General features: G+C 44.0%; 1 protein-coding gene across 1 annotated transcript in view; it reads left to right on the forward strand.

The window, feature by feature from the left end:
• Positions 1 to 14,272, forward strand: part of LOC111840727 (bone morphogenetic protein receptor type-2-like) — a 45,344-nt gene that overhangs the window by 11,705 nt on the left and 19,367 nt on the right. The window contains exons 2-3 of the mRNA XM_072714633.1: positions 13,605 to 13,787; positions 13,885 to 14,271. Coding sequence (XP_072570734.1) covers positions 13,605 to 13,787; positions 13,885 to 14,271 — 570 coding nt within the window. The remainder of the gene's footprint in view (positions 1 to 13,604; positions 13,788 to 13,884; position 14,272) is intronic.

A 14,272-nucleotide genomic window follows, 5' to 3' on the forward strand; every position in this document is an offset into this window, starting at 1 on the left:
TAGCTTGAGTCTGGCCCTTCTCCTTCGACATCCTAAGCACTGTTTTTTTTGTTTTTTGTTTTTTTCCCCTCTCTATATCTATTACACTACTACTCTCTCTAAACCCTAGACTCCCTCAGTATGTGAAAATCACAGGAAAGTGGTTGTGTCTGAGATTCTGGCACCAACAAAAATACCATGTCTATAATCTTAGCCATTCTGATGCTTAGCCGCAAAGTAACTGAACCCTTTGACCCTCACTGCATGCTGTGTATATTTAGTTTCAGCCATATTATTCGCTTTATGTACGAGTAGGCTGTTCACAAGCTGGACTACCTATTTACTGCAGCCAGCACCATCTACCTGTTAGTAAGATGCCTCTGTGGGTGTGTGCTCCTCCCTCACATCATAGTTTAGCTTTTTGTTGACATTATAAAAGCAGTAGTTCTTTCTTTGTGTATTCGGGAAACATCTGAACAACATACACTAGTGTAAAACATCCAGGGGCATTTGAACCCCCCCCCCTAAAGTTCAGACTTGGATTGGTCCAAAGGCATGTGTATTGTTCCGTTGATGATGCTCTCCAGATCGGGAAAGGCCAATTATTTCCCCCACCCAGTGCACAATCATGGTCATGTGATCCCGGATTAGGTGTCCAGTGCGTAAACTTCAACTGCAATGTCTTTTTTTATGTTCTGTTCTATTTCAGTTGTATTTACCAAAAGTCTAAGTTGTCGCTTTTCCCAAATTTGATCAGTTCTTTGAATTTAAATTTCAGCAGCTCCTTCGGGGTTAAACATATCTTTTTTTTTTTTTGAGTAAGAAATGGCATTTTATTGTTCTGACTCATGTACGATAATGCATGTTTGTTTTTGCCTGTGGGTGGGAAGTGGCTCTTTATTCTTAGATGGTCCTTAAAATAGTCGAGCTGTTTTTTTTTGTAGCACTTTACAACAATAGGCAACAGAAACAACATCCACATAAATCTGTTTGTTGAAAGGGGCCGTTTTTAATGAATAATTGCTGAAAACAGCTTACTGCTCACATACTCCATACTAACCATTTCACCGGGGGAATCTGATGCTGAACTAGTAAGAACCAACCTGTGTAATATCTGACTCAAAAGCAAGCACATTTTTACTCTGGATATAAATGTAATTTAATTGAACGTTCACTTTCGAGCAAGTCCTCTGTGTATACGCATTCTGTCAGCCATTTTGCAAATTACATATTATTTATGGATGCTGCGTTAATGCCACATGGGTTTACAGTTTACTGCTTTTGGGAAGTGTGTATTAGTAATGTTACATCTGCATATTTGAGCTGAGAGAAAGTGTTGCTATACATGCTGGCTTCCTTTAGCTTATTATGGGAAGAAAAGAAATTCAAAGGCTGAGCTGTGTAGCAATGGTAGCTTTTCTTTGCAGGAATTTCATTCTCTGGCCAGAGAGCATACTGTTTAATATATCTCTGTGTCCCCAGTTCTACATGCACTGCTAATGTGCATTTTGTACATTTAATGCCAGCATATATGATGTATTACAGCTTGTTAAATTTGAAAGGGCCTATGTGTGTTTAAAAATGCCTGATGAGTTGTTTTGATCATGCTCATGCTGCATGTAACTTTTCTTCCTGGGGGGGCGTGTATGTCAGCACAGCTTCCCTGCCCACTCTCCTGCTCTGGGCTGCCCTTTCATCACATGCGCACAACCTCTCATTTAATGTATTTATTTGGCAAAGTGAGATACAGAGATTCCCTGGGGAACGAGGTCCTAATGGTGAAATGCCTCCGGCAGCCCCGGGATTTGAACTGGTCACCTTCTGATCACGGGCGTAGGGTCCTGATCTGCTGAGGCACTCGTCCTTCCCTGTGCTTCCTTGTGCTTCAGCTGAGTTGGTGCTGTCTGGCCAAGAAGTTTGACATTGTCATCTATAGCTTTTGCTCTGCAGTTGCAGAGGTCTGTTCAGCCAAACAAGTACCCCCCACCCCCCCGTCCATTTATATTAATATATATTTTTGGGATGCATGACGCACGCCAACAGCTTTACATGGGCTTCTCCCAATGGGTATCCCTGGAAGATGGCGGGTGGGAGCCATGCAACTCGTATTTGGGAACTGGGAGAGCGAAAAACTAGGAGCGGGGAGAGTGAGTGACAGAGAGAGGGAAAGTGAGCGAGAGAGGGAGAGGGGATGGAGCTAAAGAATTCCTTTATGAGGTGGAACGTAAGTGCTTTGCAGAACCTAATCCCTTTAAGGAAATGTCACTGTACTGCCTGTTACCTTTGTTGAACAGGAGAACATGAAAGGCTGCTTTGGTAGGCGTGCTGAAGAAAAGGAACGTCTTGGAATGTATAATGCATGAGTTTGCAGAATAAAGCCGCATCTGCGGAGCTGAGAGGGTGGCAGCCCATGCCTGTCCATGGGGCCACGGTGATGTGTGGCCACTTCGCATTCAGGCTCCGGTTACAAAGCGCAGGAATGGGGCTCTTTTTCATTTCTCAGTTTATCCGGCACCACTCCATTGCCATGGCGCCACCTCGCCGTGTCCTGGAAAAGATCTCCACTGCTCTGTTTGCCCAAGAGGGGGTATCTGCCTCTGGCATGGCTCATTAATCATGCAGAGAGGGCCAAAGTGCGAAGGGGGGGGGGGGGGGGGTTAGCCATAAGATGTGAGATGATCACATGACTGCGAGTGGGGAGTTTGTCACATGATCATGCATCCTTATTCATTCATATACTGTATATGAAAAAATCTCTTGCTGAATTGGGATCGATAACTCCTGCATAATAGAATATCTCTGAGACCTCAATGGGAGTGTTTGTAAGTGTCCTTCTGTAATCCAGTCCACATATCAGCAGGTACAGTACACAGAGGAGAGCTGACAAAGGACTCCTGTCTAGGCTTTTCAGACGTGATAAAGAGTTTTTCTTTAGAGCTTGGTGGTTTTTTTTTTTTTTTGTCAGGTCCAGGGACAGTCCTCTGAGTTATTGGGCGGAACTGATCAGCGGCCTGCACCCCCTGGCCACCCCCGTGTGCCGGTGCAGTTCTGCTCAGGTCCTGTCTTTTATGGTTCCACTCTGAATGCCCGACTCCCCACTCCGCCACTCCTCACCGCCTCTCTTGTTCAGACGGCAAGGCGAATGGGGCACCATAGGAAGCCCAGGCTGATGTCATCGCTCCAGAGTGACAGGAGAGCCCAACTCGGGAGCGGAGATCAGCGCGGGGCCAGTTTGTAAAGGGCAGCTCCTCCAAATTAGGCGTTCTTTGAAGTTTGATGAAGGGGGATTCTTTCTTTCCTGTACCCTGCTTGTTTTCTCATCTCTATAAAGCAGAGGCTCCCTTAGGCAGACCTAAGGCTCTTCATACTCCCATCTCTCTCTCTCTCTCTCCTTCCCCCCCTTCTCTGCTGTTTCATGGCAAGAATGGAGACCAGGATTATGTGCGTGTCTGAAGTGGGATTTTCCTCTGCAGGGGCGTAGGGACTCAATGGAGAATAAGTGGCTTCTGAGATGATCCACCAGGCTGAGCTGTGATTCATTCTCGCAAGACAGAATTTGGGCCATTTCAGTCGCATGCATGTGTCAGTCTCAGCTGTGCAATATTGAATGTGCGTTTTGAGTAGGGAAAATGTGAGGGGCTTTGAGGCAAGGAGCACTACTGGAGCAAGACTCATCCCACAGGCTGCTATGCATGAAATGGATGAGGGGTTGCATGTCATCTTCTCCGCCAGGGCTTCGGCTCGGCTGTGCACTGGAGCCAGCAGGCAGTGTGAGCAGCGCCTGTTGCTCTGCGCTTGCTGAGTCACCGAGTGCAGTGCCAGCCGACGCCAGGTTTACGAACCCGTAGGATTGGTGCACAACATGATGCTGCTCTTCCGTTAGAAGAGCTACAGCTGGGAATTGTGGGAGGTGAGGACCAGTGTGGTCTTGTCACGGATGGTTGACAGTGTGTCGGGATGTGGGAATGTTTTATGAAAACAAAACAGAGGGTCCGACCCTGTTTCTAGCAGACATAAATGATTTCACATTAACTTCCAGCTGCTCAGATAACGCTTTTATGCAAAGCAATATTCAGGTTTACCTACTTATACATGTTTGCAGAAGCACTTAAGTACCTTAACTCACCTGGGTATTGGCACTTTCCCTGTGGTGGTGTATAGCGCCAAAGTGGTGCATTACATAACGCAATTCTTCAATCAGGAAAGCTAAAATATAGTTATGCTAACATACCTTATGTAACAGGATGAGGCATTGTGACGGTAATTCACAGAAAATGTAAATGATTTAATGTTAAAAAAAATCAAATGACCTAGAGATCGGCAATGTGATGTCAATTTGTAATTGTATCCATTATAAGTGTCTGAGTTCAAGCAAGAGATTGTCATACAGTACAATATTTACATTTACATTTAATTTTATTTATCAAACGTTTTTGTCCAACGCAATGTACAATTGAGGCAAATAGCACTTGCAATGAATGCGCTGTTATTGAAATGCTTAACACATAATTATAATGCGATGTCTGCGTGTTCGGAGGGTGCAACTACACTACAACAAAAATAGGCTTATGTGAAACAAAGAAGTTTTAGCATGAGTAACATTTCAACACTATCTAGCTCATTTCCTTGTCAATTATCTGTATCCGGGGATCTCAATGTAGCAAGGGCGTGGCTTTGCTATGGAGTCTATGGACAACAGGGATGTGTCCCTGCCAAGTTAGTCGTATTACAGTGGTGCCTGCGGTTCACCAACACAATCCGTTCCAGGAACGTGGTCGCAAACCAATTTGTATGCGAACCAAAGCAATTTTTTCCATAAGAAAGCATTGAAACTCGATTAATTCGTTCACAAATATTAACAAATAATAATTTTAAATTAATTTTCTGGATTTTATAGTTAAAAACTTTAAAGAAAAACACAATATAGTGTGGGCACGGGCGGACCGTGGCATCGCGGGCGCAGAGAGAGACATGGAGATTGCTTGTCGGGGAAATCACGCTCTTTATTAAGCCCCACTGTTGCCAACTCCTCAGCAAGGAAAGTCGCTATTGGTTGACCCAAAAGTCGCTAAAGGACGCCATCGCCTAATTTGCATAATGTAATAATGCATGTAATTATAATGGACGCTGTAGGAGATAGGAATAATGTCGTGGGAGAGACAAAAGGTGGTTAAAAACACCCTAAATACGTTTAGGACTACAAATGAACTTTCTTCTGTCGATTCTTGTTTTTTTATATCACAATTCCAACCCTCCTCCTATATCCGGGCTTGGGACCGGCAAAAGTGACCCCAAAGAGACACTCTGGATGCGGAAGGGTGAACATCTCCTGCTCTGACTGCAGCTGGACGGGGCTGCTGTGCGAGGACTGTCCACCTGTGAATGCTTTGGGACGGGAGAGGAGCCCACGGCAGCACCCGCTGCTCGGTGCTTCCACGTCAGAGTCTCCAAAAGTCTCCAATAACACTAGAAAAAGTCGCTAGATTTGTCGCTAGTCGCTTTTTTTTGAAAACGAGTCACCAGAGAGGTCTAAAAACTCGCTAAATATAGCGACAAAGTCGCTAAGTTGGCTACACTGTTAAGCCCTTGTTATTGTTCACGCCCCCCCAGGAAGAAAAGTTACATTGTTGTTAATGTTAATGGTTGCATTTCCCTATTGTCACGCGTGTGTTTGCCCGTGACTTGTGTGTACCCGGTCCGATCCTCGCGTGTATTTAGCGTATGTAAATCTTCCACCGTGTGTGTATCTTGCAGTTTGGCGTCTGATAACCTTGTGTTTCCCGTCTGTGTATTTGGGTTTGGTGCTCGTTGGGTGCCTGTTGTGGTCCTTCTATTTACAATTGCACGTGGGGCACCTAGTATAAAAGAAGAAATCTGGTTGAGGAATCTGTTCATCAACCAAATTTTGTACGCATTTTTTTAATGCATTTTTTCCCACAAAATTTTTAGTCGCGAACCAAAATGTTCGTAGATGACAGCGTTCGTGAATCGCAGTCACCACTGTAGTTGCATTTAGTTGCATATGTCGTAAGTCGATGACCCATAGTATTTTTTTAACGATGAAGCATTTTGCCACACTACATCACTATTTAAAAAAAAAAAATTCACTTGGCTACTCCCCAATACTGATTAGTAGTATGACTAAAATATTAATGAGTTGCGTTTTGTGACACCCAAAAGTTGGTGGTCTGTATAAAGTTGCGTATCTTTTTGTTTACTAAATTTGGTAAGCAGAGCACCCCACATCATATTGTTTTGGTGGTGGCGGTGAAGAAAGGAACAGCTCAGCAGCCTCGACGTCTATTAAAAGAGGATGTGTAAAATCAGTGATGTGGCAGTACTTTTTGCATTTTAAAATCAAACTCATTTATTAAACAATCAATATCAATTTGGTATTTCTTTCCTAAATTTTGTGCGTCATGTCTCATTACTATTTTAGGCACACTACTAATCTGCTTAAATTGTGGGCGTAAATAAACCATATAGTACCGAAAAGCTGACGTCTGGCAATTGTTTTGCCCGTCTGATGCCCTGGTGATAATTGCACATGCGCGATATTATATCGATGTGATATCGCCCAGCCCAAGTTTGGTCTGTCATCCCATGGTAAGATCAAAAGTAGGCCTGGCCGATCCGATATTCAGAGTTTTTACTATAATCTGTGTCATCATTTTTCAAAATTAATAATAAAATATATGCATTTAAGAATGAGTTACTTTGGTTCTGATGCAACCTCCTCTGTAGTCATCAATCTGGTCTTGAGCAATGTCCCACCCACAGCACAAAATGATTGGTGACATAACACTTTAGCAATATTCCCCACCCCTAAAGTCACCCAATGAAAAGACATTTTCTCCAGTACGGCACCAGCGCATTTTGTATACGGAATAGCTAAACTTTGACCTGTGAATTTTTGCAGCTATTCAGTAAATGAGTGCTTATTGGCATCACAGTTTTCAAAATTTTAAAACCATGTTGTCTGTTTGAGTGGGGAGGGCTGTGACTTTATGCCTGCAGGGTGGTGGCTTTGCTGCCGGCCCCCGGCTCTGGGTGCGAGTGCGTTCTCCCCTATGTTTGTGCACATTTGCTTCTGAAGCTCTGCTTTCTTCTTGGAGTCCAGGGAATCTGTGTCTATAAATTGCCCATAGTGCGTGTGCCCATAGTGTATATGCCCTGTTACGTAATGATATCTTATCACGCATTCCCTCCGTTTCACACCCTCTTCTCCTTGGGATTGGCTCCAGACTCACCATGCCCAGTACTAGATAAGGTAGTAGATTGCTAGAAGCTTGCATTATCTGTTGAGCATTGAAGCGTTTGGCTAAAATGGTTGGCAATTGAAAAGAATGACCACTGAACTAGAGCGCACTAATGGACAGAGGCTGCTGTGGGGAGCACCGATGAGAAGGGTTAACCCTGGGCGTGGATCGTTGTGCTCATCTCGTCCTTTAAACATGGGCCGTCTGGAAAGCGAGACCTCCGCCTAATGCCTCTCGACGCTCCTAACACCCTGCGGAAAGGAGACTCTCTCGAGCTTTGAAGTGCAGCCTCACAAACCCCATGATCTGAATGAGAATGGAATATCGGATCTGAGTTGGCCCAGTGCTCAGATGTTAATTTAACCAAGGGCTGCTGCAAAGTAATCAAGTGGGATTTTAGTTCATCCTAATTCTTCGGACCCACCCTCCCCCAACAGGAGTCATAATTATAGTCAATTACTCTCTTCCTAGAAGGTGCTGTTTGTGAATCTTGATTAAATTTGCCGGTCCTGTCACCATCGCTTCGTTTCTGTCCTGTAGAAATCCTCATATGCTGCCATACGCAGTGGTGGCTTAATGGTTAGGGAAACACACTTGTAATTAAAAGGTTGCAGGTTCGAATCCCCGACCAGTGAGGTACTCTGATCAAGGTACCGCCCCCTGCTATGTCACATTGTCACATATGGGTTAAATACAGAGGACACATTTAATTGTTGTGTGCTGTGGTGTGTCAATAATGACCACTGATCACTAAATTCTAATTGCACTGGCGCATCACGTGATACTTGCATTTCTATACATTTCTTGTGTAGGGAAAAAAAACAGACCCCATTGTCTGGGCTTGTTTGCTCCTGGCGCACTTGGAGATAATGGCTGACTTTGTTTCCTGGTTTCTGCGAGGATTTTAGCTCAGGTGTGAGGAGTTCTGATCCTAATATATACTGTGTAATTTGTTGCAGCAACTCTGTTACTGTATCACTTCATAATAGTACTTAGTGTATTATGCAGATGTCATGTTACCTGTTGTGCTGTTTCTCCTGTCTGCCAAGTCTTCTTTAGTGAGCGTACAAGTATCTGACACAGAGCAGGATGGATGTCCTACCATGTGGCTTGTTGCCTTGGAGATGTAATGAATGGCAGGTCACGTGAGCATCTCTTCAGAAACCTGCCAGAGCGCTCGGAATTAATGTGCACTCTGTGCCGTGCTGAGTGTGACAGTAATGTGCTGGATATACACTGTCACTGTGGAAGCTCTGTGACATCTAAGCAGGCAGAAATGTGCTCCGTGTAGAGCCCGCAATGGGAATTGGCAGTAGAGGGTTACAGGTACCATTCCAGGACGGAAATATATTGCGTCAAAATATATAGATAAAACTGTATTGAAATGTAAACAAGCAGTTGAGTTGAATGTGTTAGAAACAGTTGGAACAGAAATATTGTCTCTAACTTAGGTTAATATTTATATATTACTAACCTGTCTATTTTTCTGTGAAAAATCTGGCTTGTGGTAGTAATTAGGCCAGCAGCACAAATGTCTGAATACAAGATTTGATGTTTCACTACTACTGTATGCGTTTTTTTTCCAAATTTAGTGCTGCATATATGCTTGCTTTCAGGGGCCGTGTGCTAATTACAAATGTGAAACGCCACTTAGCATAGCTTCATGAAGTATGTGCTTGCTTGTTTGTGCAGTATGGTCTTATATTCTGGTTTTTTTTAAGACAATGAGGCCCTGAAAAATTCCCTGAGTCATAGTATCCACCCATCTAGCTTCCTACTGCGTATATAGCGCCGCTTCGCAGGTGTGTCTCAGCATGAGGGATGTAATCTTGTTCTCATTTAACTAGCGGATTCTGTTTCTCTCTCTCTCATTTGCTGGCCAGTCTCCACCTCACGATCTTCTCAACCCCCTCTGACCATCAACGGGGCTCAGGTCTCGGGCGTGCCGGTCGCGGAACCAGTCAAACTGAGTCATTAGCAGCTCAACGAGCTCACCAACCGAGCTCGACCATGCTCTGTGTCAGCTACACCACCAGCAGACCGCCATCACTGCGCTGCCGATTCCCCACTCCGCCAGATTTTAGGGAGGATGGTGGGCAGGCATGCCAAGCTCAGTTGCTACTTGTCTGTTTTTCCCCATCCTTTCTCCAACACGCTCTCTTTCGGCTGGCGTAGAAGAGCAGTTACACACACTTAGAAATGCTTACTTTCCTTCCAAAATCGAGGTATTCTGTCGTAAAATGAATTAAAGAAAATGGCAGCTATTAAGAGACGCTCCTTAATTACAGCTTTTCGGCGGGTGGAGCTGGGGGGGGGGGGGGGGGCTGTGCTCTGGCTGGCCCTGCAGCTGCTGCTCCCGTGAGCTGCTGTCTGTTTCTGCCTTTGTTCCATGTGAAAAAACAAGCTGCCTCACCTCTGCGCATCTTGTGCCCACTTCGATGTTCACATGTGAGGTTACGCAGTTCTGACACCCACGGTGTTGCAGCTGCAGCCGTCTGCATTTTTATGTCTATGGCGCATAATGTGACTCCCTCTGCATACTGGCAGTGCTGACTATGGTTATTGGCATAACTTGTTTTCCTGCACAAAGGCAGCACACCTCTGACAGCTGTAATATTTGGAACTTGTGGACCAATGGGAATGTGATTAGACTGTCATATGATGCACTAGGTCCTACCACGGGACTCGGCAGCAGAGCCAAGTGGGTAGGTTGCTTTAAGTGACCTTAATTACAGTGAAGCCTTAGGGAGATTGGTTTAGATCCATCTGCCAGGCACATGAACACATGGGTTCTGGGGTTGAGGTCTTCCACCAAGTCACAGTACAGAATATTGAATTGAAACCAAATGTCTGTTAATGATAGAATAAGGGTAACGTTGTGGCCTCTTGAACAGGCAAACACTCAAAAAAAAAAATAAAATAAAATAAATAAATACAATAAAGTTCCATCTTTGACCAGCAGGTATGTGCAGTAACAGGCTCTGACTGTCTGTTTATTCCTCAGACAGATAGCGGCCGAGGGCTAGATGTTCCGTCTCCTCATTTTAAATGGTTTTAGAACAATCCGATACACAGTGAATCTGCTCACATTTTAAGATGAGCAACCTGGGGCTCTGAATTATTAATTTCCCGCCAGCATAAAGCAGTGCCCTGGCCCCCAACTTTCTTTTTTTACAATCATTAAAGTGCACCATTTTTATATTGGGACAAGTATTCCAATATGGGTGGCATGTATTACAGGTCTAAATGAAAACAAAATCGATGAAAAGTTCCATTCTTTCCTGCAGCTGTTCTCATGTACGTGACCTTGGGTAGGGATCAGGAATAGAAGCAGGTGAACACTTAGCACGTCTAAGCTTCCACAATGCACTCTTTGGTTGCGATGCCCCTGTTCAACAGGAATGTTTAGATACAGCCAGGAAGGAACAAGAAATCTCTGGCACCAGTATTGTTTTGTACCTGATTAGTATGTTCATGTCTTGGAGATCTTATTATTTATGTTATGTACATGTGGTTTTGAGACTGGGGCACTGTCGCTACTGCAGACACTTCTTTGGTTAGTGCAGAAATTCAAAAGACATTGTATTGCTGAAATGCTATAAGATGGTCAAATTGAGACAAATCATACCAACATCAAAGTAGTACCGCATAGTGGTAACAAAGAAAAGGGTAGCCACAGTCACTCATGCCATTAGCGTGATAACTCAAAAAGTATTTGTCAGGTCTTTTTTGAATGGCACAGCTTTATGTAAGTAAAGGCCTGGAACTGACTTTATTTTGAGACAAATCTAACCAAAACTGATACTGTGCTGCTTAATGGCAGCAAACAATTCACCTTTTGAATGTAATAACTCAATAAGTAAGGGTGTGCAAAGATGGTTTTTTTATTCATCATTTTTTTTAAATTTGTAAAATTTATGGATCAATCTTTTGGCTGATATGCATTTTTTCAGTTTTCTAGGTTAATTTCCACAATCAGTAAACATAGGGTTGTACCAGAAAGTATTGCAATGAAGATTTCGCTGCCACTTAAATGCCTGAGCTGTCAGTTGAAATATTTTCCCTCTGCTGCTCAGGCAATCGAAGCAACACTGCACCTCACTTGCCCTGATGTCAGCATACGAATAACATTAGCTAGTAGCTACCTTAAACACGTTTACAATGCCTACAGCTAAACAGTCTGATGTTTCAATCAATAGGATTCCGACACCGGAACAGTAAAGTAAATTTGAGTAAATTGTATTCATTTATATTTGCATATTTAACCTTTGGGCCCATACATATTCATTAGCAACTCGGACGTCATTTTTACTGCTCTCCTGGGGTCATATGATGCAGTGTGGGTGCTGTTCCCAGTACATATCACGTACTTTTCATCTAATAATTTGCTACCAAATTTATGGTAACATAGCTTAAAATTGTTTTACGGTCATTCATATGCCAAATAAGTGCCTGGCGCTAGCGACCCAAACATGGTAAAGTATCGGTATTTTTGCGTGTGCTTTTTAAGTGCCGAGTTTGTAAACAACACTCTAACAAAATCTTGTTTTTTCCAATCATTTCATCTCCCTGAGGCAGAATTGTCGCTATAATACACCAATGTCTGCATATTCTCAGAGGTAGGTGGTTTGCTATATATGTAAATGAAGAGGAAGGCATATTTTGCCTGGCAGCCATTATGCAATATTAACATTTGTACGTTATTTAGGGTTAAGGTGTTATTTACTTAATATGACAAACTATATAATCATTTAACAAGACATCACCCAGATGTGCTGGTTCCAACCCTTCTGCCAGAGCATGCAGGTGGACCTTATCGTCATTCAAAACATTATAAAGTCTAATTTATGTTTTGGCACATATATTTAAGTCCTCCTGAAACATGGCATATGAGTTTTTTAGATGTGCCTATTTTAAAATTTTACTTAAATACATTTTTCTTAAAGAAAAATTCATTAAGCAAATTTTTTAAAACATTCCAGTGTTTCACTCAAGTGCTGTACAAAGATGAGCAGCTAAAGCAGCTAAAATAAATACATACATCAAATAAAATGTATAATGACAGGAGTAACCGCTGCAAATGGATATCATGAACATCAAAATGCCCTAGAATAGAGATGTTCTCACAATGTTTCCAGTGACACTGCATTTCTAAATTTGTGATCCATTTAGAGCTTTTTAATCGTCTCCAAATATGGAAAGCCACTAAATAGTGTTTCATATCTCATTCCTATCAAATTTGTATTGAATCAGAATCAAATCAAATCGGATTGAATTGAATCGTTAACTTGTGAATCGGATTCAGATCGAATCAGGGCATCTGATTCCTACTGCTTATCTAGCGCTGCTTCGCAGGTGTGTCTCAGCATGAGGGATGTAATCTTGTTCTCATTTAACTAGAGGACTCTGCTAGTAATAAAATGGATCTTATTACTGTTTCACGGAAACATTATGCGGATGAAGATCTACACCTGATTTCATATTTTCGAGAGGTTGTGAAAGTATTTATGGTGTTTTCCTATAGCACCCAGAGCTGTTTCCATTCCATCAGCCTGCCTTCAGTCACATCATTAAACATGATGGCTTGAAGATATTTCCAGAGGAATGGAGAAACCAGCCCCCAAAGATGGGAAAGCATGTGTTTGTGATCACAACAGAACAGGGTTGGGGCATTGGTGGGCGTAGACATGGAGGTGGACGATTCTGGCTATTGATGTAGGACATGAAATGCTTTCGGGTTCCCCTGATTGATATGCCTACTCCTCATGGCTGGAGAGCAGAGTGCTGGTATGGAGTATGCTGAAGGGCCCCCAAGCCGGAGGGTGCCCACTAAACTTCTCAGATAGAGCAAGAGAGAGTCTGGGGCTACGTTGCACATCACGCAGCATTTCTCAGGCTGTCTGAATTCTCAGGTGAGAGATTTGATCTAGGCTGGAAGCAATATCAAAACAAGATGGTACAGCCAAAATATACACGCAGAGATTTATGGCGCGATAAACATGTGAAGGGGAGATGTTTTCAAGTTTTCAGTCGTGACATTTTAAGTATATTTTATGGTCTGCCATAAAGTTTCAGAGTCTGCTGCCTTTTTTGGAACTTGGGGTAGTGAAAGGTTACTTGCCATTGCCATGAATATAGACTATGAATTTCAGCCTTGACATTGAGATCTTGTCATATTAAGCAGGTTTTGGGAACAGCTGTGGAGCCTTAATTTAGTTGCAGGGTGTATAATGGCAGGAGGTGGATCTCTGTTTGTAGCATTTCTCTTTGGGCCTGATGGAGGACGACGCTCTGGCTGCTGGATGGGGGGGACTGTGTGTCCCTTGATGAGCACACGCTCAGTGCTTCTCTTCCCACCTTCCTCAGCTGCGGAGGCCGAGGATCGAGTTTGTGCCTTCTACGACCACCTGCAGAAGCCAGGCGAGCAGCATATGGTTGGCGAGGGCCACGCTTCACAGAGGAATGCCACCGTCCACTGTGCCCACGGCAGCCACTGCTACGGCATGTGGGAGAAGACCAGCAACGGGGAAGTCTCGCTGGTCAAGCAAGGTATAGCTGTCTGTGGTCACAATTCCTGCTCTGCAGGGCTCACCCTTCCACCTGTGTGGGGCAGCACCTGAACTCCCTCTCAATCATCTCCTAACAGGCTGCTGGACTAACTTTGGTGACCAGCAGGAGTGCCACGAGAACCGCTGTGTGATCTCAACCACGCAGATCCAGAACGGCACCTACCGCTTCTGCTGCTGCAGCTCTAATATGTGCAACCTGAACTTCACGGAGGACTTCGCCACGTCTGCCCCAGATGGAGATGAGTGGGTGGAGGAAGGAGCAGGAGGAGTGACGAAGGGGGGCCCTCTTTCCCAGGCTGCTGAGAGGGATGAGCTGCAGTGTGCCTTCTACAACCAGCAGCCGAAGCCAGACTGGGTGGGGCATGTCTCACAGGAGAACACCACAATCCACTGCCCGTACGGCAAAAGCTGCTACGGCATGTGGCAGAAGGGCCAGCAGGGGGACATCCAGCTGGTCGAGCAAGG

The sequence above is a fragment of the Paramormyrops kingsleyae genome, chromosome 1, assembly GCF_048594095.1.
Source record: "Paramormyrops kingsleyae isolate MSU_618 chromosome 1, PKINGS_0.4, whole genome shotgun sequence".
Lineage (NCBI taxonomy): Eukaryota > Metazoa > Chordata > Actinopteri > Osteoglossiformes > Mormyridae > Paramormyrops > Paramormyrops kingsleyae.